General features: G+C 38.4%; 1 protein-coding gene across 9 annotated transcripts in view; it reads right to left on the bottom strand.

The window, feature by feature from the left end:
* Positions 1-25,848, bottom strand: part of LOC102303247 (unconventional myosin-XVIIIa) — a 56,458-nt gene extending 30,610 nt beyond the window's left edge. For 2 of the 9 annotated variants that reach the window (XM_014335566.2, XM_005928523.2), the window contains exons 1-15: positions 25,722-25,848; positions 22,930-24,031; positions 10,303-10,390; positions 9,765-9,871; positions 9,510-9,686; positions 9,170-9,380; positions 8,905-9,047; positions 8,607-8,707; positions 8,365-8,428; positions 8,093-8,237; positions 5,280-5,450; positions 4,329-4,419; positions 3,850-4,042; positions 2,044-2,130; positions 388-526 (exon numbers count right to left, since the gene is read on the bottom strand). In XM_014335566.2, the coding sequence (XP_014191052.1) occupies positions 388-526; positions 2,044-2,130; positions 3,850-4,042; positions 4,329-4,419; positions 5,280-5,450; positions 8,093-8,237; positions 8,365-8,428; positions 8,607-8,707; positions 8,905-9,047; positions 9,170-9,380; positions 9,510-9,686; positions 9,765-9,871; positions 10,303-10,390; positions 22,930-23,904 (2,692 nt within the window). In that variant the 5' untranslated portion in view covers positions 23,905-24,031; positions 25,722-25,848. Of the gene's footprint in view, positions 1-387; positions 527-2,043; positions 2,131-3,849; positions 4,043-4,328; positions 4,420-5,279; positions 5,451-8,092; positions 8,238-8,364; positions 8,429-8,606; positions 8,708-8,904; positions 9,048-9,169; positions 9,381-9,509; positions 9,687-9,764; positions 9,872-10,302; positions 10,391-11,151; positions 11,212-12,017; positions 12,045-12,645; positions 12,730-14,451; positions 16,022-16,048; positions 16,159-16,818; positions 22,019-22,929; positions 24,032-25,721 lie in introns of those variants that run through there. The other 7 variants (XM_042223589.1, XM_005928522.3, XM_042223588.1 and 4 more) reach the window with 7 other exon arrangements.
* Between the last annotated feature and the right edge of the window lie 186 nt (positions 25,849-26,034).

Here is a 26,034-nt window from a genome sequence, read left to right on the forward strand (position 1 = left end):
TCTAGCTCTATTAGGGAACTTTTTAAAAGCTTCAGTTCTTATTGTTAGAGAATTGCTAAGAAACATATGAATCGGATATCTGTGACTGCTCTGCAGAACAACAGCAACTGGTCAAATTAAACGAGATATTGTGATTTGGAAATTCCATATTATAGTATAGCTTTAATGAGCTCATTTAAACTGAGACAATACAGCGTACTATAAAACAAAAGGGGAGTTTATATATACCCATACAATATATAATGTTAATGAACGTCTTTGTTTTTATTTATTTTTATTCTTTTTGAAAATGAAAATACAAGGATTTTCTGTTCATTTCTGAGAAGATCACTATTTGTATTAGTGCAACCTTATGCATGTGTGTCTGTGTGTGCATCTTCCCCTTGCCTTTACTCTCGCCCTCAGCAGGTCCATAGTAGCTAAACAGGCGTCCCAACAGTGTTTCCTCTGAACCCCCAGGCTGCAGTGCCTCCTCCTCCATCAACCACAACAGACCCCGGGCCTCATCTGTTCGCACTGTCCGTACCTGTCCCCACACACACACACACACACACACACACACACACACACACACACACACACACAATATTCTGTTTTACCTTTATGACCCTCTATGCAAAAGATTTTACAAAAGGAATGTCAAACATGAGTAATAAACATCTAGTTCATGTTAGTGTTTAATGGAATATATTGATGAGTCACAATATATTTAAGATATTATTATCCACCTCCTACAAACAATAATGACAAAGCAATAAGTATTAATTATAAAAAATATCCTTCAAATGCCTGGTGCTGGCCTCTGTAGTGAGCGTTTGCTTACATATAAACCATTCTAAATGTCAGCGAAAATACTTTGCCCTCTGTTTTCCCAGTCTGAGCAGTGTATCACAGACATGGTGATATTGTTAGCAGCGGAAATTTAAGTTTCAATAGCATTTGTGATGTGAGCATACTTTTAGCAGTTTACTGCAATAATACCGTCATAACAGTTTTAACTTATTCCACACAATTAGAATGGGGAAAATGTGGAAAGTATAAAGGGAGAAAATTTTAAATAATGCAATTAGTTACACAATTAGCATGTCATTGTTGAATAAGGGTATGCCAAATATATGTCACCATAATACATAACACACTGAAGCGTTCACTTTTAAGTCAGAGACATTGAGCATAACCATCTTGTTGTTCAAGCTCATGAGAAAGGTAGCTACTGTCTAAATCCACCCTGGGAACTGTGGCTTAAGAAGCAAATCCACAAAACCAAAAAATGCTTTAGCAGCCATCAGAAGTTGCACTGGAGACATCCTTATCAGCAGTGCACACTACGCTGACTACAAATACAAAACAGGTTATCAGTTTGGAGAAGACATGTGACAACTATGAGGCTTGCAATGAATCAAGCATTAAGGCTGTTTGTGATAACAGATGTCTGAGCTACAACAGGAAAAAAAAATATCTGTGAGGGGAAAAAAAAAAAAAAAATCTTTGATCAAAATGTCTTTGCACTCTAAACAGCATAGATCTTTATAGCTGACTTTAGAAATGACTTTGAAGAATCTGTGTTATTTTTACCCTTCGGTTTTTAGTGTGATGTACTACAGTTCACTGCTTTTGATGACATTCCCATTAGAGTGGGGACCCTTTAAAAAGTAAAGCACTCAAACCAAACACATTGGAATTACAGCAAAGTGATCTATGGACTCTCTAAACTCGGCCATTTCTGTTTCCATGGTGCAGATCATAGGCTGGAAAGGCCAAACATTGATTTTCTTTCTTGAAGTCAATTCTCTAACCTTTCTTTTCTTGCTCCCACCCTCTCTTTCTAGTCTCTGCCAAACAAGTCTAACATAGAGAGAAGTCTTCTGATGCTTAGAGACATTCAATTTTTTTCTTAATTAAAAAAACAATATATTGTACCCAGGGATTAACATTAACATCTGAAAATCAAACATTTTATGGTACTAAAACCAAGGGAAATGAGAAATTATGCAAGTTAGATGTGTGACAATAAAATGAAGAAAGACAATAAAACAAGCGTACCAGTGCTTGACTCGAAGCTTGGTCTACCACTGCCACAGACAGAGACGTGCTGGTTTCTGTGTCGTCTAAGGAAAGTTCTATGTTTTCCTGGAGGACAGCAAAGAGATTGACAAACTAATGACCTATGATGTCAAAAAATAGGATTTTGAATGCTAGGCCATTTGAAACCCACTGTCATAGACCAATAAGTTAGCAAAATATATATTTTTTTAGTTTTGAACTATTTACAGGATAAATGGGAAAGCGACAGAGAGCAGAAGATTTTTAGAGAAGCAATGGTACAGTGGTTAGAACTGCTGCCTCACAGCCAGTAAGTTCAAGACCTACCATCCAGCTGGGGGTTTCCTGTGTGGGTTCTCTCTGAATACTCTGGTGTCCTCCCACAGTCCAAAGACATGCATCTTAGGTGCACTGGTGATTGTAAATTGCCCATAGGCCTGGTTCTGAGAATGTCTAATTATCCGTTTCTATGTGTTAGCCATGTCAATGACTAGCAACCTGTCTAGAGTGTACCTTGCTTTTTAGCATATAACAGCTGTCACAGTCTCAAGTCTTTATATTTTACCACAGCTCCAAAATGTAATAGCATTTTATAGGTTAACTACAACTATTTTAACTTGGTTTAAAATAAAAAAAAAAGAACAAATACATTGTTATTAAGCCATAAAGATTTGACCATTTTGGTTGCAGCTCCATTAGTCATTTCTAGATTAATGTGGCACATGATAAAAATTATCTGAGATAAAGCTATAGCTATAAAGATTAAGAGATAAAGTAACAGTGCATGGTAACAGAGTGGATCATGCTCCAGAAAGGGGAGAAAATGCTGGCATGCTAATAATGTGGCCACGACAGATGCCAGTGTTCAAGCTGACTGTGTATGTGAAGTCTCTCCACTGATTTTTGTTCTCTGCTGCGGAGAGTCCATGTACAGAGGAACGCAAAAAACAGAAAAAAAAAAATACTAGCCAGAAAGCTAGAGCGCCCAACAGCAATTTATTCAAAAATATAAAGGCATACTGTGTGTATCACAATTTAACCCGCCTGCCTGTCACTGTGATTGTTAAGACTGTGTGCCGTTTTAAATGAGTTTGACCCAGTTTACAATGACACTTTCACAGGTTCTTATGTTTTCAAGATGTACTGACAAGAGAGAATTACACTACACGCATTTATGCAATATTTCATCTCATTCCAACTCCATTTCTGCCATGCAAAGGATGTGGGTGGGAAATCCCAGGATCCTTTTTCAGAAGCAATGTATCTGAAGCAATATAATCAGGATGTCTGGGTAACTCCAGTGTGATATCAGGTGAGTTTTTAATAAAAACATTGTTGCAATGAATTGAGACATAACTGTAAGTAATGAAAGAAAACTTTCTATTTGTCCTCAAAAACACTAAATCCTATGGGATGACTACACCCATAGTTATGATGGTCCAGTCCTGCTAGACAGAACGTTAAAGAGGACAGAAGTAGAATAGATCTTTAGGGAACAACAGCACTGCTGTGCAGCTGGGCGTTTCTCCCACAGGCAGCTGTGAGTGACTTTACTTTGATCTTGGCAGAAGCGGTGAAGACTGGCATCACTAATGAGAAGGTCTAACACATGAACTACTTTGACTTGTCACAGCTTGTGACAGGTAGAACAGATAGTGTATCTGATGTGTGTACACATACTCTATTGGAGTTGATATATCTGAGAGAAAGGACCAGACAAGGGGAGAGAAAGGGTAGGAGGAAGGCAGAAACAATGAGAATGAGGCTGTTTGTATGCACGGTGCATAATACTTTACATGGCATTACCTCTTTGTATCGCTCCAGCTCCTGAACAAAAGTACGCTGGTAGAAGAGGGTCTGCAGACGCTCTTGAGTGTAGTTGTGGCACAGGTCTTCAAAGGTTGCACCACATTCACGCTTAGCCAGCCTTGGGTTTTGAAAGCCTGGTGTGTCCACAATGATCAGAGAGCACAGGGAGTGCTGGCTGGATTTCAGAGCCCTTAAGCAAACATGGTAAATACATACACACGCATAACATTAGCAGTGCCATATTTGACAACCTCTTGATATAACCTCATCTCATGCCACTATATCCCTAACTGAAATAAAACTGGCTCTAATACTCTGAAACCATTCAAACATTCTTGTTTAAACACAAATGATGGTTACTAAAAGTGACATGAGGCATCTACATTTTTCTGTTGTATACCGGTTCAGCACAATCATGACATCTTCATTACAAATGTAATGTACTGTCAGTAACACACCAGAGAAGAAATACTAACCGGTTTATTAGAGAAATGACGGTAGTGAAGAGTTCAGAGTAAAGCCCGGATGCCATGGCTTCTAAACACTCCATTGCTGTTGCTTTGAATGCTGATATAAAAGGCACAGAGTCAGAACAAATCCTCAATAGCTAATTCACAATATCTCCATCAGCAAATAACACAAGAACTAGTTGAATCGGAAGGAGGAATGTCAACATGTTGAACTGTAAAAGCTTTACTGAAACTATAGTCAAAGCATTTGATTTAAAAAGGAACTACATTTCCATGGTATTCAAACACATTATTTTCTGAGTTAGAAGGTATTGAAAATACCTACAAAAGTGTCTTTCTGAAGCAGTGTCATTTAGGGATCAGGTGTTTTGGAAACGGTCAAATCAAACTGAATACTCATGTCTGTGCCTAGAGGCAATTGCCACCTGTTAAGCTTTCATAATTCATTATACCATCACATAAGTGAGTTTATTGTTGCATAGGCGATATATTCATGTGTGCACACACGTCAATGACTATATGCTCATGAATGAGGGGAGATGCAGGGAAGGAGAAACAAAGGTCATTTCTGTCCATCCCTACTGTGAAAGACCTTTAACTGAGTCGTCATGCCCTTCAGAATGTACTGCAGTCTTGATGAACCAACACGTGTGAAAAATCAATGTGAGGCAATTATGATTTCAGGGACAATGAATGAAGAGTGGATCCAAAATTGCTTGTCCCAACATAGTATGCGCACCTATCTGTCAATAGCCATTGTAAAGCTGTGGTATTCATTACCAAGATAAGCTTTACTTTTTCTCTCCCTTGCATTTTCCCTTTGAGTGATGAGCAGCAACATATGCGTGTGCAAGTGTAAATAGAATGAGAGTGACAAAAAAGAAAAGGTAGGGAGAAAGGGGGGTACTGTGAGGAATAAAGAGTAAAGAATATGGTGGTAAATGTGGCGTGGAGTACCTGCATCTGCCGTGCCATTTTCGTCAGAAGCCTGGCGAATAGTGCTGGCTCTGGGCAGGGTGCCCTTGGCCTGGTGCTTGAAGATGGAAGAGGAGAGCTCCTCCAGGGTGCAGCCCAGCAGGTAGGCTGCCTTCTGAGCCCACTCATGACGTGCAAATTGTTTCCTGCTAGCTGAGACACGTGCATGAAAACCTCCATTAGCCCTTCTGCCAACTATTGCAGGCACATGGTGACTTTGTGACAATACTGTCTGTGACAGGGTAGGATTATGTGTCTGGTCGAACTGACACTGACACAGCTGATAAAAACATGCACTAAAAGCATGTTCAAAAGGGTGGTAGTCTGAATACATTTAACTACTGTGGAGATGGAGACAGACACACACACACACACACACACACACACACACACACACACACACACACACACACACACACATCTATAAAGTAAAAACCTTATTTCAATTGTTTAATACTGAAAAAATGTCTATTAAATTGAAATTATAATTGCCCCTTTTATCTTATTGAGAATGAAAGCGAAATTTATCATTAGGGGACATAATTTATTTATTTACATAAAGACTGCTGTTGGGAAAACTAACTTTCCCTCAATCTAGCGGCTGAGTGATGCTAACATAAAGATATGAGTGCCAGCTTCAGTTTTAATCCACCATGAAGTGGTATCTTCTAAGACTTAAGAGAGAAACTGTGGGATTTCAGACAAAGTAGTGGGCTCTATCTGTCTCATCAGTACTGCAGAAGCCTTGCATACTTCTCTTATTGATAAGGCTAGTTATGAAGACAAGCAAAGGCATTTAAATATTTACTTTGATAGATACCAGGCAGCACAATTACTTAAATTCTACTAAAACATCAAAAAGAGCAAAGTGGGTTTACCAACATGAATGAACATTGCAGAATCAAACAGCAGATGGCTGTACGGCTTTTAAAGATAATAAAAGAAAATTACATATGTACAATATTTCTTCTTAAGTACACAGAAAGAGTATGCCAAGTCTCCTATCTATACTTATTCGATGTAAGTGTTCACTACACAATATACAGAGAAAACTAAGTTCATTTCAGGTGGTCCCTTAACTAGGTTTTGGAGATCACTGCTGCCCTCTTGTGTACCAGGATAAAGTTACACTGCCAATGGATTTATTTCATAATCTGTTTATTACTCCTTTTGATAACCAAAATGCAAACTAGGCCCTTGGTACAAAAGGGTCTAGACTGTAGACTATTATCATTAATAAATATTCCCATAGACAGGCCTCTCAATGACTTCCTATTCCTACCCCTGACATTGCTTCTTCATAAGAATTCATTTTGAAAACGAAGACACCAATCAAATGTATTGCCAAGCAGAAAGTTGCTCAGGATTTTTATTCCCAATAACAGACAGTATTTATTGATTTTTTTTAAACTATTCCCTGCTTTATTCTGCCATCAGAAATATTGGGAGCCAGCTGGAGGGGATCACTGCAAATTATTTGGCAAGCTATTCTCATAAGTAACTGGCAATTACAGACAGGCACTGAAGAGTGAGCAAACGTATCAAAAAGCACAAAATTCAGCACTATTGCCACTGTTATCACACATTTTTTTGTGGTTTCTCTGTTGTATATTATCCTGCTATTCGGTAATTAATTTATTTGCACTACAACAGCAATTAAATCCTTAAATGGACAGTTTTTCATTTGCTCATCTGTGTAAATATGCCCACTTAACCTCAGTTAAAATTAAAACAAAACAAATTTCATCAACCAAAAAGTCAATGCTAAATATAAATAAACACTTAAATCTGTGTTTTGAAAGGACTTAAATGGTTAATTCTATCCTTTCTATCCTTCCAGTGGCCTTTTATAATGACAAAAAAAGGATGTGATGATTAACTCACCTAAAATAAAAATCTTTGTGGCAGCTACAGCTTTTACAAATGTCAGCTAATTTTAAAATGTTAGTCAAATCCTGACAAAAAGGCCGTTCTATTACTCTAAAGGAAAACAATCTGTTACATTAGGTTTCATCATTCGAACAGCTTTAGACAGAAGCAAGTTCTTGTGTTCGTGAGAACTGCTGTTCCCATTAGTCCTGTAATGCATCTTTATGACAAAATAAATGTTTGTCAAGAATTAGATCAAGGTTTTTCTCTCCGTGAGCAGCAACGGTGTTTCCAAGCAATTAGATTCAAGAAGTTTGTCATTAGTTTCAGTTACTCAACCACAAACAGTGCTCTGTTTATTTAATATGTTCATGCAGTAAGGAATAATAAAGGTAAATCCGACAGGGGTTCAGATTAAATAAAAAATACAATGTATTACTTCACTGGCAGCCACATACTATAAAGGCAGCAATAATTCTGTACCACAAAGTCTTGAATGATTCCAGCCCACCACCACCACCACCCACCCCCCACTCTACGCAAATGTGCTAAGATCTAAAGTATAACATTTTCTGCAATGGCCTAGATTTAAATGTTCAGCTATTGATCATTGGAGCAGCTGTGCACTGTGTACTTTTAACATATAAATAAATGTATTATTCAGTCATTGTGATTACATGTGATTGCATCACACAGCACATGTTGCCAACAGTGAGATAATGCCAGCTTGATATCTGTCAAATTACAAAGTGTTACAAAAACTATTTGGGCTAACAAAGGTAATTTCACCATAATTATTTTTCATTGTGTGCACAAATCAAAAACAGCATTTTGCTTTGTCACTGGAGCCTGTTCTATAACAGCAGAACAAACGTCATCTCCAATAGGTGATGCAGTTGTGCAGGAGTGCATTCAAGCAATCTTACCCTTGGTGGTTCCCGCAGCCCCAAGGTGGTAAATGGCCCCAAGGATGAGCCAGAGGGCCCTCTGCTCATCACCGCTGATCCCCAGAACCTTCATGGCTGCTTGCAGTTTGAAAAACTGCTGAGAGGCCCGCTGTTTATCCTCTGCCTGGCAGATTCACACAAACATAACTTGAGCTTCTTTTTTGGGTGGGTAAATCTTTAAGTAAACTTTTTCCCCTTCCATTCCTGGTTGGACAAAACAAGCCAAACTTCTAGTATCAGGATGCATTTACCTTAGTCTGTGGCATGATTCCAAAGGCACTGCTTTCAGCAAAGTGGTTAAGGTGCAGCTCAGTTCTAATGAAGAAATTTAAAAAATAAATAACTTACAAGACATTAGTGAACACATTTAGGATCAAAGGGAAAATAGGAAGAAAAGGCAGCATTATAGAGAACTACAATATATCTATGTAAAAACCAATGCAGTACTGTAGTGGATTTAGGTAGTAATTGACATGAGTGTATTAAACCCTACCTCAGAGAGCTATCTACTCCAGCCATTAGATAGTAAAAAACATTAAAAGTGGACTCTCCATCTGGTCTTCTTGTCACTCTCATCTTCTCCAAAAGCATTGTCTGAAAGACCAGGGCAGAGCACAATATTGAAAGGATGGCAGAAATACAATATTATGAGCAGGTGAGCATAATAACAAAGACTGAGTTTGGTGAAAATATACACCACTTTATGTCTGGAATGAAAATCAGTTATTCATTAGGAATAAATTCAACAGTTGAGTCCAAGTGAGTTAATTAATAAATGTGCTTATCTGTACCTGGATAGAGGCTGAGGTCACCAGGCCCGCCTGGTCAAAGTCCAAGGAAACAATGTGGGTGAAGCGACTAGCATTGCCATTCATGCACGTAGAAGCATTCCCAAAAGCCTCCAAAACAGTGTAGACTGCCTGCCATTTTTCTGCTATAATAAAGATCATACGCTGTTATTGGGGAGGGGGACTCAACAACATCAATCATAATATTAGCTAAATTTTATTTATTTATTTATTTATTTTAATTCAGAGGACATCCTTTCCAACCTACTGGAGAATGTTCTGTTGGTGCTTCCTGCAACTGTAACCAGATACTGGATGATATGTTGACAGTTAGTGGTCTTGCCACTTCCACTCTTGCCCAGCAATACAATTGACTGATCCTGGCGAGTAGTCAGCAGGTTCCTGTAGGCAGCCTGTGCTAATCCATAAATGTGAGGAGCAGTGTCATCTCTTCTGCAGCCCTTGAACATTTGCATCACCTGGAAAGAAAAGCAAAATTATAGTGTTTTTACATGGATTACTACCATTGGAAATGCATTTTCTCCTCACTACACTCTCATTTATACTCTCCCACAAGAGATGTGTCACATGTACTGGCTAGAGCCTACCTTCTCCGAATACATTGAAGGGGCACTAATGGGGTTAATGACCACCATGTTGGGCCCAGCGTGGGTGTGCACCAGGTTGCTGCCATACCGCTGCCGCAGAGAGTGCATCACACTCGACTCGTTCAGATACTGCAGAGAGGCCAAGTCCTCCACTCGGTCAAACGCTGGAGGGTTTGCCTAGAGTTCAAAGTCAGAAGAGCTCACAAGTGTCATCTGTAATTAATGAGGTTCACAAATGATGAGATGATTAAATACCTTCTCTACATCGTCTTCATCCACATCCAATAAAGATCCATCACTCTCCAGGCGGATTTTCACCTTCCCCTCTGGCAGACTGCCTGTCTCCATCTTCAGGAGAGTTGCTGCACCACCACAAAGTGTGGAGTTAACTACTTATGACACATCATTTCAACCTGAGTGCAAAAGTTTCATTTCATTTTGCATAATACTATGTGGCAACTGTATCCCTTTCAATAGTGTCAGAGATTTAATAAAATGTAAGTAAGTTTTGAAATGTAAGTTTTGAAAACATGGTTGGTTTAATCACATGCAGCCTGAGGTAAAATGAGCAGCCTGATAACATCAAAATTTCAAAAGCATTTCCAATGCTTCACACACCCACATTTACAGTTATGTAATAAAAGGTCCACCAGAAACAGACCATACCAGTAAAAGCAGAAAAAAAGTAAGTTTGTTTTAATATAGTTGTGAATAAAGGGTAAAAAACCCACAATAAAATCCATCTAATTGCACTATAATGCATAATTTATTTAAATACAGACATTTTACTAACCCAAGGAAAATCCATCCTTGTGGACAAGCCATACTTTCTCAGTGTTATACCAGGTTTTCTCTGCTGTCAGCTGCTCCTCAGTCTTTACCTGTTAGAGGTGAAAATCAGTATATGAAAACCTGTATAACCAATTTCTATTGGATCACTGATTAATAAATCATACAGCTGCATAATGGACTTTCAAAAGGATTTCAGTTCACTGAGTGGAGGGCTATATGGATTTGAGAAAAGTATGTTTTCATTTCACACCTCCTATATTTATGTCATTTACAAAAGCAGCCCTCCACAGAAGAACTAGACTTCCCATGACTCTCCTTTTATGAACCTTTCAGAGCTCACACAGTGATTAACTCAGAGGTGCAGTTAATATGCTCACTATAAAGACATTTAAGGTGGAAGGTTAAAATGCAGGAGGGATTTATCACAACCAAGTCCAAACCAATCACATATAGAAAAAAAATGCACGGCCTGCTTGAACTGAACAGAGACACACATACAGCATAAAGCCAAACCAGTTAAATCAAGTCAAGTGTTTGGAGGTAATAAAATAGGTACAAACAGTGAATACGCACCAAATAGTAGTTTCTTCCTTGAAATGCAACTAATTTTATTAACTAAAGAGTACTGACTGAGTAGGGTACTTCTATTCCTTTACTCAGATTTAACTACATTGAGTAAGTCTATAGGGAAGGTTAATTTGAGCTTTATGGGTGCTGAATGTCATTCACTAGGCTTTCTGTGACACTCATGACTAGTTTGTCCCACACAAATAACACAAAAAAAGCACATTCCACTTGAAACACTTCGGGATGCAACCAGAATTACAACCAGCTGTAGCCATTATCAGACCTTAGTTGCAGCTGAGTGTGCTGCCTGAAGGATGGCCACGGGATCCTCAACAAGTTTGGACTGGACAAGGGAAGAAATCAGTAAGTTTAGTGCTTTATTTCAACACCTATAGAGATTCAACTTACATTTACAACCGCATGAAGAAACAATAAAAATGCAGAGTTGTGGAGAAAAGTAAAACAATAGGTCAGAATTTTTAAAAAGTATAACACGAACACTGCAGCAAGGCCAACAACAGTGCAACACCACCCAAATAAGTGATTCACCAACACATTTACCATAAAGTCCTTAATAATGATTGTATTACTATAAGAAATACTGTAACAAAAATAATGCACTGATTAGCAGGATGCATTTAACCACACGTGTGGGTTTGTGGAGAGAGCATAAAACTCATGCCCTCTTATTAACAGTCACAGTTATGCACAGTAAGGTATGTATATCAGAAATGTTAATGCTAGTAATTTAGCTTTCCATGTCACTGACATGCACCTAATAAGAAGTGTTAAAAGCTGTTAACTGAAGAATTATGACAATATAGCTTCAGTATGTACATGTATTTGTATAGCGCAAAAGCAACAACACCATTACAGAGCAGCATGACACACCGAGTCCACTGTAAATGAAATGGAGCAGTGGTAAAAATAAATCTTGAGATCTTGAGAAGTTTTTATGCCGCAGTAGTACACTCCAGGCCTCTGCATCAATGATTTTAAAGACAAGTGGGCAGGCACAAAAAAAATTTAGTTTGTGTATATATATATATATATATATGCTAGAGAAGGGTCAGTAGAGGAGAACAAGCTTAGACTCAAGCACTCTACAGCTGAAGGAGTGTGTCCAGCCCACAGCACAGCAAGCTGTACCTGAGAAGATTTGTAGCATTTGGTATGCTAGCCATGTAAACAGCAAAATGGACACCAGCAAGTCAGGATCCAGTGACCCACAGAAAAGCATAGAGACAAAAGATATGGATTAAGACAACAAAAGAGCAGAGCAATGAGAAGGGGTAAAATAAGCTCATTTCCATGTTCTAAACGTTGAAAACAAGTAACTCATTGCCATATAATCCAGCACTGCTAAAATATCAATGTCAGAGTACATTGTCATTATATGACTGAGACTGAAACGAGGCTTACACAAGCTCAGTCCTTCTCTGGACCAGATAATAATACAATTAATGCTACAGAATTAATACAAATGAGCTGGCAAAGAGCCAGAAACATCGAGTTTAAGCTGAGCAATATCAGAGGTGTAGAAGAGTGGGGCTGCTTGGGACAGCCCAATGATGGCCTCTGGAATTTTAGGGAAATCATTTCGGGAAGGCCGTTTGTCAGGCCTTGGGTTAAGCTTAGGGCAAAAAAGAGTTATTCCACTGCAGAACCACTGCATGCAAAAAAAACAAAACAACAACAACAAAAAAAAAGTATTATGCTCCTGAATGTAGGAAAACCATAGTTTCATGTCAACCTTAGGAGCAAACTTAGCACACACCTGTTCATTTTTTGCAGACTGGGGTAGGACAACAGGGGGAGGTTTACCATTGGAGACCACAGGGGGGAAAGATGTTTCCTGCACCTTTGCACAACATATGTAAATAACCACAAACACACAGACAAACATGCACACACACAGGTGGAATTAACATGATAACATGATGATGATGACAATTAAGTTAAAGCTCGAGGTATTTCCTTTTAACTTTAAACTAGATTTTAATTAGAAAACTAGAGCCAACTTCAAGAGACGCTTGTTCAAACTAATTACAATTTTCCAACTAATTCAGTGAGGAAATGGGTAAGGGCAAAAAAGCTGTTCAAGAAAATTGGATCATTAAACACTGTGGTAAAGATTAATGGTTTTAAGCATTGAATTGTCGATGGTGGTTTCAGCAACAATCGAATGCAAATTTCTTCAAAGTAATGAAATAATCAAAATCCCAACCTAATTTTCAGGCGCCACTCCCCAAAAATCTCAAAGTTGCATCTGAAATTAACCCATCAAAAGTTCTATGCCATTGTTCTGTAACTGCAAAAAGCTCAGTTTCTCTACTTCTGTTCCATAGCTGCTTCTATACTTGAAGTTGTGAATCAAAAATTATTTTAAATTCCAATCAAATATTGCTTGTTCTTTTTTTCTAATATATACACAGGAGAAAGTCAAAGTAAGGCTTTGACAGTCTGGTTTCAATTTCCCCTCTACAGGAAGCTGCTAAAAACTGGAATTAAACAAATTACTAAAGTTGTCAAACCCCAGGTATAATTTAGTTGTTGCTAATGGTAATGGCTGAGGTCTGCCATTGTCAGCAACATAAAAACACCTTTCTGTTGTACAGTCATAGCTCTAGTGAGAGCAGAAATATAAAAATCACTAGACAAAACAAACCTACACTAATGGTTTGTCACACATAAATTTCTAAGATCAGCTAACATCTTGTTCCTGACATTAAAAGCCGAGTCTCTCCCTAGAGCAGTTAAAAACACTATATCCCTCAACAAAAACACCAGGTGCATCTCTCTGAAATCCAATCCCTCACTCTATGGCCAAATACCCAACTGTTCACCAGATTTCACAGACATCTGCTGATGAAATTTTCAGATGGTAGGCTGACAGACAGAATGCCAGAGACTAAATAACAGGACAAAAACATAACTTTGTCTGAAGTATAAAATGGAACTTGGGATACAAAAAGGTACATCCTTAAAGCAATTTTATTTTCTTTTTAGCAGATTTAAATGTTTACATAACCAATTATTTGTTCTGTAGAAACAAAGACACTCTTCTCTGACAGACTGTTACAAGACAATTAATGCTAACCTGAACAACATTTTAAAAAAAAAAAAAAATCTTTATTCTTGTTTCCATCTTTAAAAACATTACTAAACATCCTCTCTCACAGTGGTGCACAGCAGAGAGAGCACAGTTTCAACTCCGTCTGCTGAAAGTCACAGTAATGAGATTTAGCTCAGTGCTCCAACTCATCAGACAACTACAGTGCAGGTCATGAGCACACCCTTATACCCACTGATAAATCTGATGATTAGTTTCCATATGTGCACCACTTCCCTCCACTTATTCAAGGCAACAATTATATAAAGTTATTTGTGGGAATGTATTATACTTTAACTAATTTTGTTTATAACAAAGATTAGCTCAAGTTTGATGAATGCATAACCAAAAAACAATCTATAAGATGTTCATTGAGCTCATTTATGAGAAAATTGGATGAATTAGCAGTGACGACTTAAGTTGTGCTCCATCTAGTGGCTAAGTAGCAAACATGCACTTTTCACTCAGTACCTCTGGTTTCGTTACAGCAAGGGGACGAGGTTTTGGGATGAAACCACCAGGAGGGGCCAAGGGATCTGCCTTGGGGACAGGAATGAAACCAGGAGGTCTTATAAGGGGATTCTGTTTTGTGGGCAGTGGGCTTGATTTTCTGGTGGGGATGAAACCTGGTGGTGGAGTCAACACGTTCTGCTTAGGGACTGGGATGAAACCAGGAGGTGGGGCCAAAGGATCAGGTTTGGGTGGAGGGATGAACCCAAGTGGAGGGGTGAGGGGATTAGACTTTATTGGTGGAGTGTTAAGGGCTGCAGTAGTAGGCAAAGATGAAACTTCCTCTGTTTTTGTCATAGCAGTCTTTTCTTCAACCTCCTCCACCTTTTCGTTCTCCTCTTCCTGCGTCACAGTGTCTTCCTTGCGGTCCTGGGTGCGGGTGCGAGGCCGATGTTCCTTGGTTCTGCCTCTTCCCATCAGGCTTGTTAGGCCCACTGATATATCATCCTTTTCCACCCCAGCAGCTCCTGTTTTCCTGATTGCAGCGTCTGTAGCAGATGCAGAAACTGCGTGCTGGTTGCGCTCTTCTGTTCCAGCAGGAACCACTCGTCTAACAACTCTTCTGACAACTTTCACCACCTTTTTACCACTAGAACTCTTCTCCTCCCCAGGTGTGTCTGGACCTCCCATACCAGTGTTGTTATTGGCTTCTTCAGCTGGTGATGCGCTTGACTGTGGACCACTTCCTGTGTCCAGACCAATTTCAGGAATTCCCTGAGGTTGACCCTTATCTACATCAGACTGGATTTAAAATTTCACAGAGAATTATTTTGAAAAGGATTATTTAAACTGCTCACTAAGGTTAGAATCAATCAAGCCAACTCAATTACTCATTTTCATTAAATCTCATAATTACAGTGTATGGGCAAGCCAGGTTTTTATTTTTTTTATTTTTTCTTGAATTGAGTCTACAGCTGGATAAAGGGAAAAGAAACGTGTCCAGAGACTCATGGGCAAGGTTACAAATTAGTATTCTAATGTTAGTTTTACACAATATAAGACAGGTGGGACTGTATATAATCAAACTGGATTCATCCGCAGTGGTTCTGTGGGGCCGGTAACACCTGAGGGTGCACCAAGTCACTGAAAAGAAGAACTTGGATGGGCCCAAAAATATGGAACCAAATGAAGCTGATTATTTTTTACCTTTCAGAAATCATATTCAATTAATACTTTACTGATGCTATTGCACTGGATATTGGTTACTGGTGCTATTGCACTGGATATTGGTTAAATAAAGAGCTGCTGCCCATGGTTCAATTATGATAGAGTAGGTGCCCATCCACTACGCCTGATTATTTTACTAAGAACTGTATCTCTTACAGGACAATAGTAGCCACTCTTCTTTTACTACACAAAAATGGTTTGTATCACCATCACTCAAACACATGCAGCTGAAAAACACTTACATCTGGCTTGTTCTCAACCTTAACCTACACAAGAGGAAGGAAGAAAACAAATCAAACCACACATTCAGATCATGGTTACTCTCTTAACATAAATATTCCACAAAATCACTGAATAATAAGATAAAAAGAAAAAGCAAAAAGGGACTTTCCTTTTGCTCCCAGAAAGAGAAGCGTGATTTATACGCCATGGTGATAGGTCAGAAGTCATGGATTTAACTGGATGAGGTGAAGAATAAATGGATGGAATGGTGGTGGTGGTGTGGGGACAGCTGAAGACGGCCGAGAATGGGAACCTGAAGATGAGCAGTGGGACACTGAACTGCACACAACAGGTCATTCAGCAACAGGGTAGACAGACTATGCAGCACTGAAGATAGAGCACATGAACATTCATAATGAATGAAAGGTTAGCTTTCTTCCAACTGCAAAACACATGAACAAGAATCTGACCAAGTACACAAGGCACACAAAACAAACTTATTCATCTGGAGCTGCGTCATATGTGGGACTCATTCACATTCTGTTATAATAGCAATGACACACACAAAAAACAACAACTAACCATTCCCTCAATCACCACACAAAAATTATAAAAATATTGAGAATCTGCTTCTTTTGCAGAAATGGCCATACTAGAACTAGAAACTAGAAAGAAAGCAAGTCAACTTTTTCTTAACTAAACTATAATTTATTTAACTCATTAAAAGGTGACATACCAAAATGAGTTCCACAGCAACATGTTTCACTATCTCTGTCCCTGATTTCATCAGTCCACTCCTATAAATAGTTTCAACAGCAAAGGAGGCCATTCTGAGATGCCATCAGACCCCTAATAGAACTGCTAAGCAGAGCATGTACACTCTGAGCTGATCACACTACTTGCCACACACACAGTCCGCCAGAGACATGAGCCCATTACCTTTTCTCTGGGTCTGGTTAACCTTCCAATCTTCACTCTGTCACTGAAGCAGTGCAGCCAGGGCCAAGGCAGAGTAAAACCTGGGTCTTGTAAGAGCACACTCACTAGCCCTGAGAAAGAGGGTGGGCAACCTCGAGGGCGGGGTCACAGTGAGCACAGCACAGTTAAGCTGTGGCCTGAGGAGTGGAGGGGGTAATGTAAGAGGAGACCGAAGAGAGTGGCAGCTGCTGAACAGTGGTTATAAATAGTATGTGTTCATCACATCAATTGCCACTGCCACTTCTCCCTGTCAGCCTCTTGTCCTGCTGGGAGTCAGAAAAACAGTATCCCTCTTCAGGCGCTTTACCAACTGTTATCTTTTATAATCCCCCTCACATACACACACATAACCCACCTATTTTAAGGAAATCCAAAACTATAAGAGATAGCACAAACACATTAAGCAATCCAACAAATGCCTACTACCTACATCTAAATCTATATACAGCTAATTCTGTACAAACCTCCAGAAGGAATACATAAATAACAAATATGAAATAAATAATATAAAAGTACACTTTTGTGGAACATTTTATCTAGTGACCCCAAAATGTATTTCACATTTACTACAAAAAAGTGTTCTTCACATTTTCCACCACAAGAGGGAGCTTTAAAACAATAAACTAATATCTTACATACACTAACCGAGTTTCAATATGTTGTACTGTTCAATGTAAACGCTAAGGTATAACACTATCCAATGATTGCAAACATGTTGACCTAAAGCAAAGAGTATATCAAAGTTTTAAGGGTTTTAATATGAGAGACATACACTGTCCAGTATTGTTTTATAGTGTGTTTATAGTTTGTTTGCATCATACCCAAGGACACATTAGTATTTCAATGTTAATTTCACACAACATAAGACAGATGGGACCATATACATCAACAATGTAGAGTTGTCATTAAAGCTGTCATTCTGTTTCAGTGATGACAAGAAGCTGCACAAAGACACTGAAAGCAAGAGCACAGAGGAAAATGTCAAGTGGAACTAAATTGAATGAATCATCTTCTTTAGGCTGTCATAGAAGATCATCTGCCTTCATCTTACCCCATCCCTAGCATCCTCTTCAGTCACACCAACCCTCTGCTTGTCCTTCCTCACTACACTCTCTGAATCTCCTCTGTGGTTTCCCTGCTGCCTGGCAGCTCATATTCAGCGTCAGTTCATTGAATATATCCACTAAACTTCTGTGAATGTCCAAACCATCTCAACATTGCCCCTCTAACTTTGTCTCCAAACCACTCAACTTGAGTCATCCTGGTCACTCCCAACAGAAATCTTAGCATTTTCGGCTTTGCTTCTAGTCTTTTTGTTAGTGTCACTGTCACAGCAATTGTCACCACCATCTTGTAGACCTTGCCTTCTACTTCTATCCTTCATCCAAATCACCCTGAACTCATCTTCAGCCCCACCACCTAACCTGTACTCATTTCTTCTCCTATGGCAACAGCACTCCCCAGTGGCAGCTGCCTTCTAAAGCAGATAATACACACCATAAAAACTGCTCAGGAACATGGCAGAGCACAAGGCATTCTTACCAAATGACTGCTGCATGCATCAGAATATGCCCACAACACACAGGATCCCAAGGTTATGCTGCCAGAAATCACAGGTCACCCTCAAAAGACCATGCTCCCAAAGAGGTGATTTCAATGTTGTGACTGATCAATACAGTTACGTCCATAAGTCACAAGACAACCAAACAATTTTTTGCTATTTTGAGTCTTTACACAGTAGACTGTAGACCAAGCAAGACAGGTGTGAAAGAAGACTTTCAACTTTAATTCAGAGTTTAACAAAAATAAATAAATACTGAGGTAACAGTTACAGAGTTTTATAAACAGTCTTTCATTTTTTACAGTATAAAAGTAGTTGGACAATTAACTTAAAGTTTCATGGAAACGTGAAGCCTGTTTTTTCATTATTAAATCAAGCACATAAGAGTTTCAAAGTGTTCAGCTTGCATTTGGTTCCTGTTCACCGGAACTTTCAGTCTAGGAAATCGATGCAAGTGAGGAAGGCCATCAAAAGGCTGAAAATTCAAGACACATTTATTTTCTTGATTAAGAAAAAGAACTTCACATCAACTACCCAAGTCAGGAACATTCTCAAGGAGTGTTCTTTTAGAGATGCACTATTTTCAACTCTATAATAACTCAAGAGATAAATGTAATGACATTTATAGCAAGGTGCAAGCGACCGGTTACACAAAAAAAAATAGGAAGACCAGATTAAACTTCTAAAAAAAGGAGGAGGAAAAACTTTTAGAGTCTGCACAGTTTTGAAAAAGATGGTGATAGAGGGTTATGCTATGTTTACTGCAAAAGAAACCCAAGGGTTTCTCAAGATGAAAAACTAAAATGAAAAAAAAAAAGTTCAAGCCAGTCTGCCCAAGTCAGTCACATGATCACAATCCAGTCCAGCAGAGAATCATTTTCGGTTACTGAATTGCTGAAGTAAGAGCTTAGTCGAGCATCTCAAGGCAGGAAAAAGCATAATTTCATTGACTGCAAAGGACTTCCATCCAAGGTTTAAAAACAAGTTGTACTTAAAATTGTTTGTTAAATGAGTTTCTAGCCTCTGAAAATACAGGACTATGTCCAATATGTTCAAATGCTTAAGGACATAACCAACAAACACTCGTGTTTGTTTTTGTATGACTACAGGTAAAGCCAGTCAGGTAACTCAAAGCTGAAAGGTAAGGCATCTCACTAGTATCCGGAAGTATTGTTAAATGGAAAATATGTAAATGTAGAAACTGGTTTGGTAAGGTAGGCCAATTATGGCACATACCTTCCAATAACCAGCTATCATCTGGCTTTTCATTTAGTTCATTCACAATCATTAAAACTAAAATCTTTTTTTCTTTTTTTTTGCCTTTAGAAGTAATTAATTAAATTATGTTTAATGTCCAAAACGCTATAAATAGTTACATAGCACTTTATCTCATGGTGAGCTCAGAAGTTTGCATTAGCACTTAGCAAGATCCAGTAAAAAACACAGCCTGGCTCATCTATCTAGAGCAGACTGCTAATCCCCAGAGTCTGTTACTGGGACACAGCAAAGTGTCGACTGTTTGTCTACACACAGTTGCTGCAGACTAAAGATTAAGGACTCTATATATGTCATAGACACTACTGATTCTGACCCAGTTATGCCTCCATACTATCAAAGCTGTTTGAATCATATTATTAAGCTGTAGCATGAATCAGACTACCACATTTTTAGAACTATACAGATTATTTTAACTATGACAGACATATAACATAGCAAGAATTGTTATATTGTGTTTCATATTCATTGAGAGGGTTGATGTTTATAAATTCAATTCTCCATATTGTTTATCCTGAAAAAGAAATTCAGTAATTGCTTGAGATTTTTCATCAGTATCTATGTCTTTGCAAGCTTAAAGTAGAAATAAATTATGGGACATCATTCTTTACTGTCAAAATTAGAAGAGATGACCCAGATTTTAAGTCTGTTAAGTAAACAGGGCTGGACATAATTTTTAAAGCAGACTATGTAAAAATGTAGGAGAAGCAAAAACTCAGTGCATAATTCAGGTTTAAATTATTTTAAAGGAGTTGCATAAATCTTGACATATTTCACTTAAGAAATCTGGTGGCTAATTCCTTTTAAAATTTCTTGCAAGTATCATTATATCACTCAGAGGCACGCACTCATATACAGCAGGAAGAGGACTATGAGTCAGGTCAGTCATATTATTCAAGCACACAGAAACTCAGTGTCTATAACGAAGAAATTACTGTGAGGGGGGGAAAAAGGGTCGTGTTTTTTTGGCTTTTACCCAATGCTTAAAGGGTTAACATGCTCAGTGGTGCATAGATGAAGGCAATTTAAGTTTGGTGCAGGGGTTAGTGCTGTTTGTTGATAGGGATCTTCCACTGACTATTTGAATACCAAATATGAAACACTTTGACATGGTATTCATTTAATCCAAGTTCATTTGAATTGCTGTAGATTATATTTGTTTTAATGACAGCTGCATAGAACTGTTTGTAAAAGGTGAAGGACATACGTAGCCTTCGAGCAAACCCTCTGACAATACAGTAATCAGACACGACACAATAATGACAAAGAAAAAAAAACAACAGGCAGCAAACTGTGAGAGAGCAGGTGTTTAGCCGATACCAATCCTAGCCAGTTTTTGTTCAGTAACAGGCTTATTATTCTTGTATTCTCACAGCAGTCACAAAGATTGTCAGTGGTTGCTTGGCAACTTGACAATGATGACAAGATTTGACAAAGTCAATGCTCCTTGCCAAGAAATAACGCTCTTTAAAAACACAACTTATCCTTTCTAAAGCATCATTACATAAAGGCATAGATATAATGTCTTCATTTGAGAGATTTAGTGGTGATGACTGATATTTTTACCTCTCTCTTTAAACAAAAGAAAAAGAAAAAAAAAAACCCTGGGGGAGCTGCTTCCCCATTCCATGTTTTATGCTAAGCTAAACAAAACAAACCATCTCCAGTAGTAGTAAACTTTTAATAGACTAATGAAAAGACAGTGAATAAGTATATTTTAAAAATATATTAAAAAAATTAAGCCAATAAACAAAATTACTGTATGTTGGTGCATCATATGGTCTCGTACTGTATTGCAGAGCTCTAGATCGAGAATCCAGAGCTTATTATAACCACCTAAAAATAGTGCTGCTGGTTCTAGGTCAGCCTCACATGCACATTTTGTGCTTTTTCAAAAGGCCTGTCTTTTTGATCGTCAAGATTGCTTGAATGTAGGACAAAGTAGACAGTCACTTATTTCAGGGAAGCAACTGGGCTGTGTACACATTCATTTAAATAGTTCTAGCTGATGTATTCCAACAGAATGGAGAAAATGGCTCTTATTCACTAAGAGACACACAGTGCATAAGTATATGCACTGTGTGTAAACAGTATGTATGAGTTTCATGCACAAATCAGGAATTTATCAATATTTTTGTACCCGAATTTGTTCATACTTTATTAACAAACTTCTGACCAGGTGTACCATCTAATGAAGCTGTCTTGGGAAATCTATGGTCTTTAAAATTAATACTACATGTCCTACTACTGTTATTTTATCATCATCATTATCACCAACACCAACTCCTTTTGAATATTACTTTTTTTTTCCAAAAACATCATTAGTTAGAAATGAGCAAAATTACAATTAAATTTAAAAAAATGAAAGTTGTATTTAAAGAAAACTACATCCAAAAGTGAAAAGGGTATGCTTTGACCTTTTAATTTAAACATATTCCAGTATTTCCATTACAGCTCCAAACATCACTAATGTGCCTTCATAAGCAGCACATACTGCCATCCCCAACCAAAGTTTATCTTACCAACTGTATAAACTGTATTATGAAAAACAACAACAACAACAAAATGCTTGTATTCAGGTGTTTGTTGCACCAGCTAATAAAGAGTTTAACTCTATGCTCCTTCACTTGTTGCACACGATTATCTGGATGAAAAGAACTGAATAGGCAGGCAGCCAAGTCTTACAAGACCATATGGCCATGTGTTGTGGCGGCATTCGGGCCGTTGTTTCCTTCAGCGTCCCATTGTTTGGTGTCAAAAGGACTGGGGGGGTGGGAGGGGGATTATATGTACACCAGAACATATTCTCTCTTTCAAAACACACACTGAGACACTCCCCCATACATGCGAGTACAAAATCACATTACCAATGTCATTACAACTCCACCCATAATGCATCCGTTTTTAGTCTATTAAAGGTCAGTGCAAAAGTACATACTTAATACAAAATAACAGAGAAAGGGTCTTTTGTAGTAATTTTAAAAAGATTCACCCCAAGTACATGTGTATTTACAGAACAGATCCACTGTGTTTCTCAGTGGAATTCAAGTAAACACAATGATTTCAAAAATGTAAAAATCTCAGATAATCCAACATTAAAAGCAAACAAGCCACAAAAACAGGTTCTGGTATTAAGAATAATGTGATGACACAGAAATAGATTAGCATTAAGGGTAGAGTTTTTTAAAAAGCAAAATAATATTCACACAACAGACCAAGTCAAGAGTACTACTTACATCTTTGCTTAGGTCTTCAGTGGTCCTCAACCAACTGCGGTTCAGCTCACTCAGCTCGAGAATTGGCTGCACTTTTAGTCGTACTGAATCTCCAGACTGACGAATCATCTCCACAATCTCGTCCCTGTTTTTGTTCTCCACATTAATCCCATTGATTTCTACAAGCTTGTCTCCTGGCACCAGGCCCAGAGCCCGATCCTTAGTCCCAACCCCTGGTTCGGCAAAGTGTACAACACGTCGGCACACCCCACCATCAGACTGCCTGTCTACCATGGTGGTTCTTCGCAAAGAAAAGCCAAAGTCCCCAGTGCTGCGTCGCTGTACCTCAAGTTCTCTTGGATCTGGTACTGGTGGAGAGACAAGTGCAGGCAACTGTAGGTCTGCACCAGGAAAGGTCTTCTCCACAATATCAGGAATCTGAACTGTGATGGTGCCCTTTGAACTCGGGTGTAAATTTGTAGATGGTGTAGTCCAGTTATGGCCAGAAAGCTCTGAAGCATCCAAAGCATTGTCCTTTGGGGTCACCTGAGTTAAGGTAGCTACTTTCCTCTGGCCCACCACTGTATTCACCTTGGCCAGTTCCCCAAATTTAGCTGCCCTCTCCTTCACAGAGCTGCGATTACTTAACAGCTCAATTCCCTTTACATCTTCAGAGGTGCTTGCACTTATTTGCCCCACAGTGTTGTGATGATGCTCAGCATCAACGTCTGTCAGGTAGAGTTCCGTGTTACTGGCCACCTTAATTGGGATAGGGCTAGAAATCTCCAACTTGCTCCTAGATTCCTTCTTGGAGTTTCCTCGAGTAAGTGGGAATAAGCCTCTACGTATGCTCATCTCTTCTAGACTCTTTAACTCAGACTGAGACATACGTTCTTTCTTTTCTCTTTTGTCTTTCTTTTCCTTCTTGCTCAAATCCCTTTCCTTCTTGCTCAAATCCTTTTCCTTGTCCTTGTCTTTTTTCATTAAGTGAAACATGATTAAACTATTCTGTAGTTATTTAGCAACTGATTAATTTATCATGAGAACCTTAAATTATTAGAAAAGAGGCTGATGACAGCAGCTGAAAGCATCAACTCTGGGTTTGGATCTCTCTTAGTGATATCTGTAGAGAAAAGAAACAAGAGGTGAACACAGACTAGCTTTGATGAAAGCATAACAGAGTGCAAGAACCTTGTGTTTGTCAGAGTTTAACTAAGTAATTGGCAAAAAAGATTCAGTCAGTAATTAATCATAAGTACTATGACATACACATGACTAGCACATCTGTGAAAGCACAGATAATGCTGAATGGTAGAAAGGCATATACAGAAAGGCTGAAAGTCTGGTGGTGCTGCGGTTTGCACTCATGCCTAAGAGCAAGAAGTTCCTGGGTTCAAATCCACACTTTCTCTGTAGAGTTTTAACTGTAGGTGTGACTGTGAATGGCTGTCTGGCTCTGTATTAGTTCTGCAATACATCAACAACCCCACAGTGGACGACTCAACGGATGGATGTACGTACAGCTGTAACTGTCAGGGAAGTCTTTCTTTATTTCAACAAGACAATGACAAGCCCAATTCTGCAGACATTACAACAGCATACCTCTGTGGTAAGAGTTTAGCTGCTAAACTGGACTGGCTGCACTCCACACCTATCCCTATCCAAAAACAACACCACTGAAAATATTTAACACATTATACAATGAAAAGGAAGATTTATACTGTTGTACAGCTGAAGTCATATCAAAAAAGATATTAAAGCTGGTCTGATCTTCTCAGTTCCTAAACCATTGCAGAAACCACAGATAAATAGGAACTGCTGTGGTCCTGACCTGACTTGTTGAATTATGTTGCTGGCATCAAATTAAAGACCACTAGATTTAATAAAATTAAAAAGAAAAAAAATGAAAATAAAACATCTCAATTTTAACAACTCATGTATTATCTTTGTACCATTTTCAGTTACAGAGTTACAAAGTTCACATGGTTTGCAAATCATGTCATTCTGTTTTTATTTACATTTCACATGACCTCTGTCCTTCTTGAGAAAAACATAATCCACATTTAAAACTTGGATTTGAAGTCCTTTCTACACCTTGGGGTTAAAAACATTTAAAAAAAAAAACGTTATCAAACTGCAGAGCAGTATCACTATTTTTATTTCAGTATCAACCTATTATCTAATTCAGTTCAATAGAAAAGTAGCCTGTATATATTTGGGTGTGTATAGGAACTGGTATCCCCCGCTGTAGTATCAACAAACGAAACATGCACCCTAGATAAGGAATGTGATCTTATCTAAAACTTATCTTTGACACACCTCAATCTATCCTACATAATAACATACAGTGTTTTAAAGAGCGTAGCTTTCCTGCTCTCAGATACTCAGCATCATCACTAAATGATTGAAAACTGAAGCTATGTGCATGGGAGCCTCCACTAAGCTCCATATGTATAACTGAACAGTAAACTGTAAATTCAAACCTAATCCAAGCTAAATCACATGCTCTTAGAAGAAAGCTATGAAATGTCCGAAAGCAACTCAGTTTATCTTACAGTTAACATTTAGGTATGCATTTTCGTCGTATTTTATTACTGGAAAGCGCAGTTTGGTCTGTTGTTATTAGTTTTTCGTTTTCTTGAACTTTAAACACTACGCATAGGTTGTCGACACGGCTAGTCCTGAGCTTGGCCATAATGCTCTCCCTTTAAGCTGCTTTGCCCTCATTCTTTAGCAGTGATAAAGAGTGTACTAATGTCACTCACGATAAACGATACAAATTAAGTAACACTGTAACATATGACAATTCCTACCTGTAATTGCCTAAACATGACAGCGTTGTAGTCTTACTACAGGTTTTCGGCATTTTCCAATGAATTGTCAGCAGGTGCGACAAATGCTTTTGTGATGCTTTCAAATGCTTGCAGTAAGCTCCGACTTCTGATTACTTTGACATAAGCGACCTACGGGGAAGCAGCTATCCTCGTAAAGAAATAAACACAAAAAACTTAGAAAATGGTGTCGTACATCAGATGATTAATTCATTTTCCCCCAAACAGCTCAATAGTTTTAATAAACTTAAGTAGTCTCCTCATTACACTTTAAAATATATATTATAAAGAGGGA

The sequence above is a fragment of the Haplochromis burtoni genome, unplaced genomic scaffold (assembly GCF_018398535.1).
Source record: "Haplochromis burtoni strain Fernald_Lab_line unplaced genomic scaffold, NCSU_Asbu1 Contig_115, whole genome shotgun sequence".
NCBI lineage: Eukaryota > Metazoa > Chordata > Actinopteri > Cichliformes > Cichlidae > Haplochromis > Haplochromis burtoni.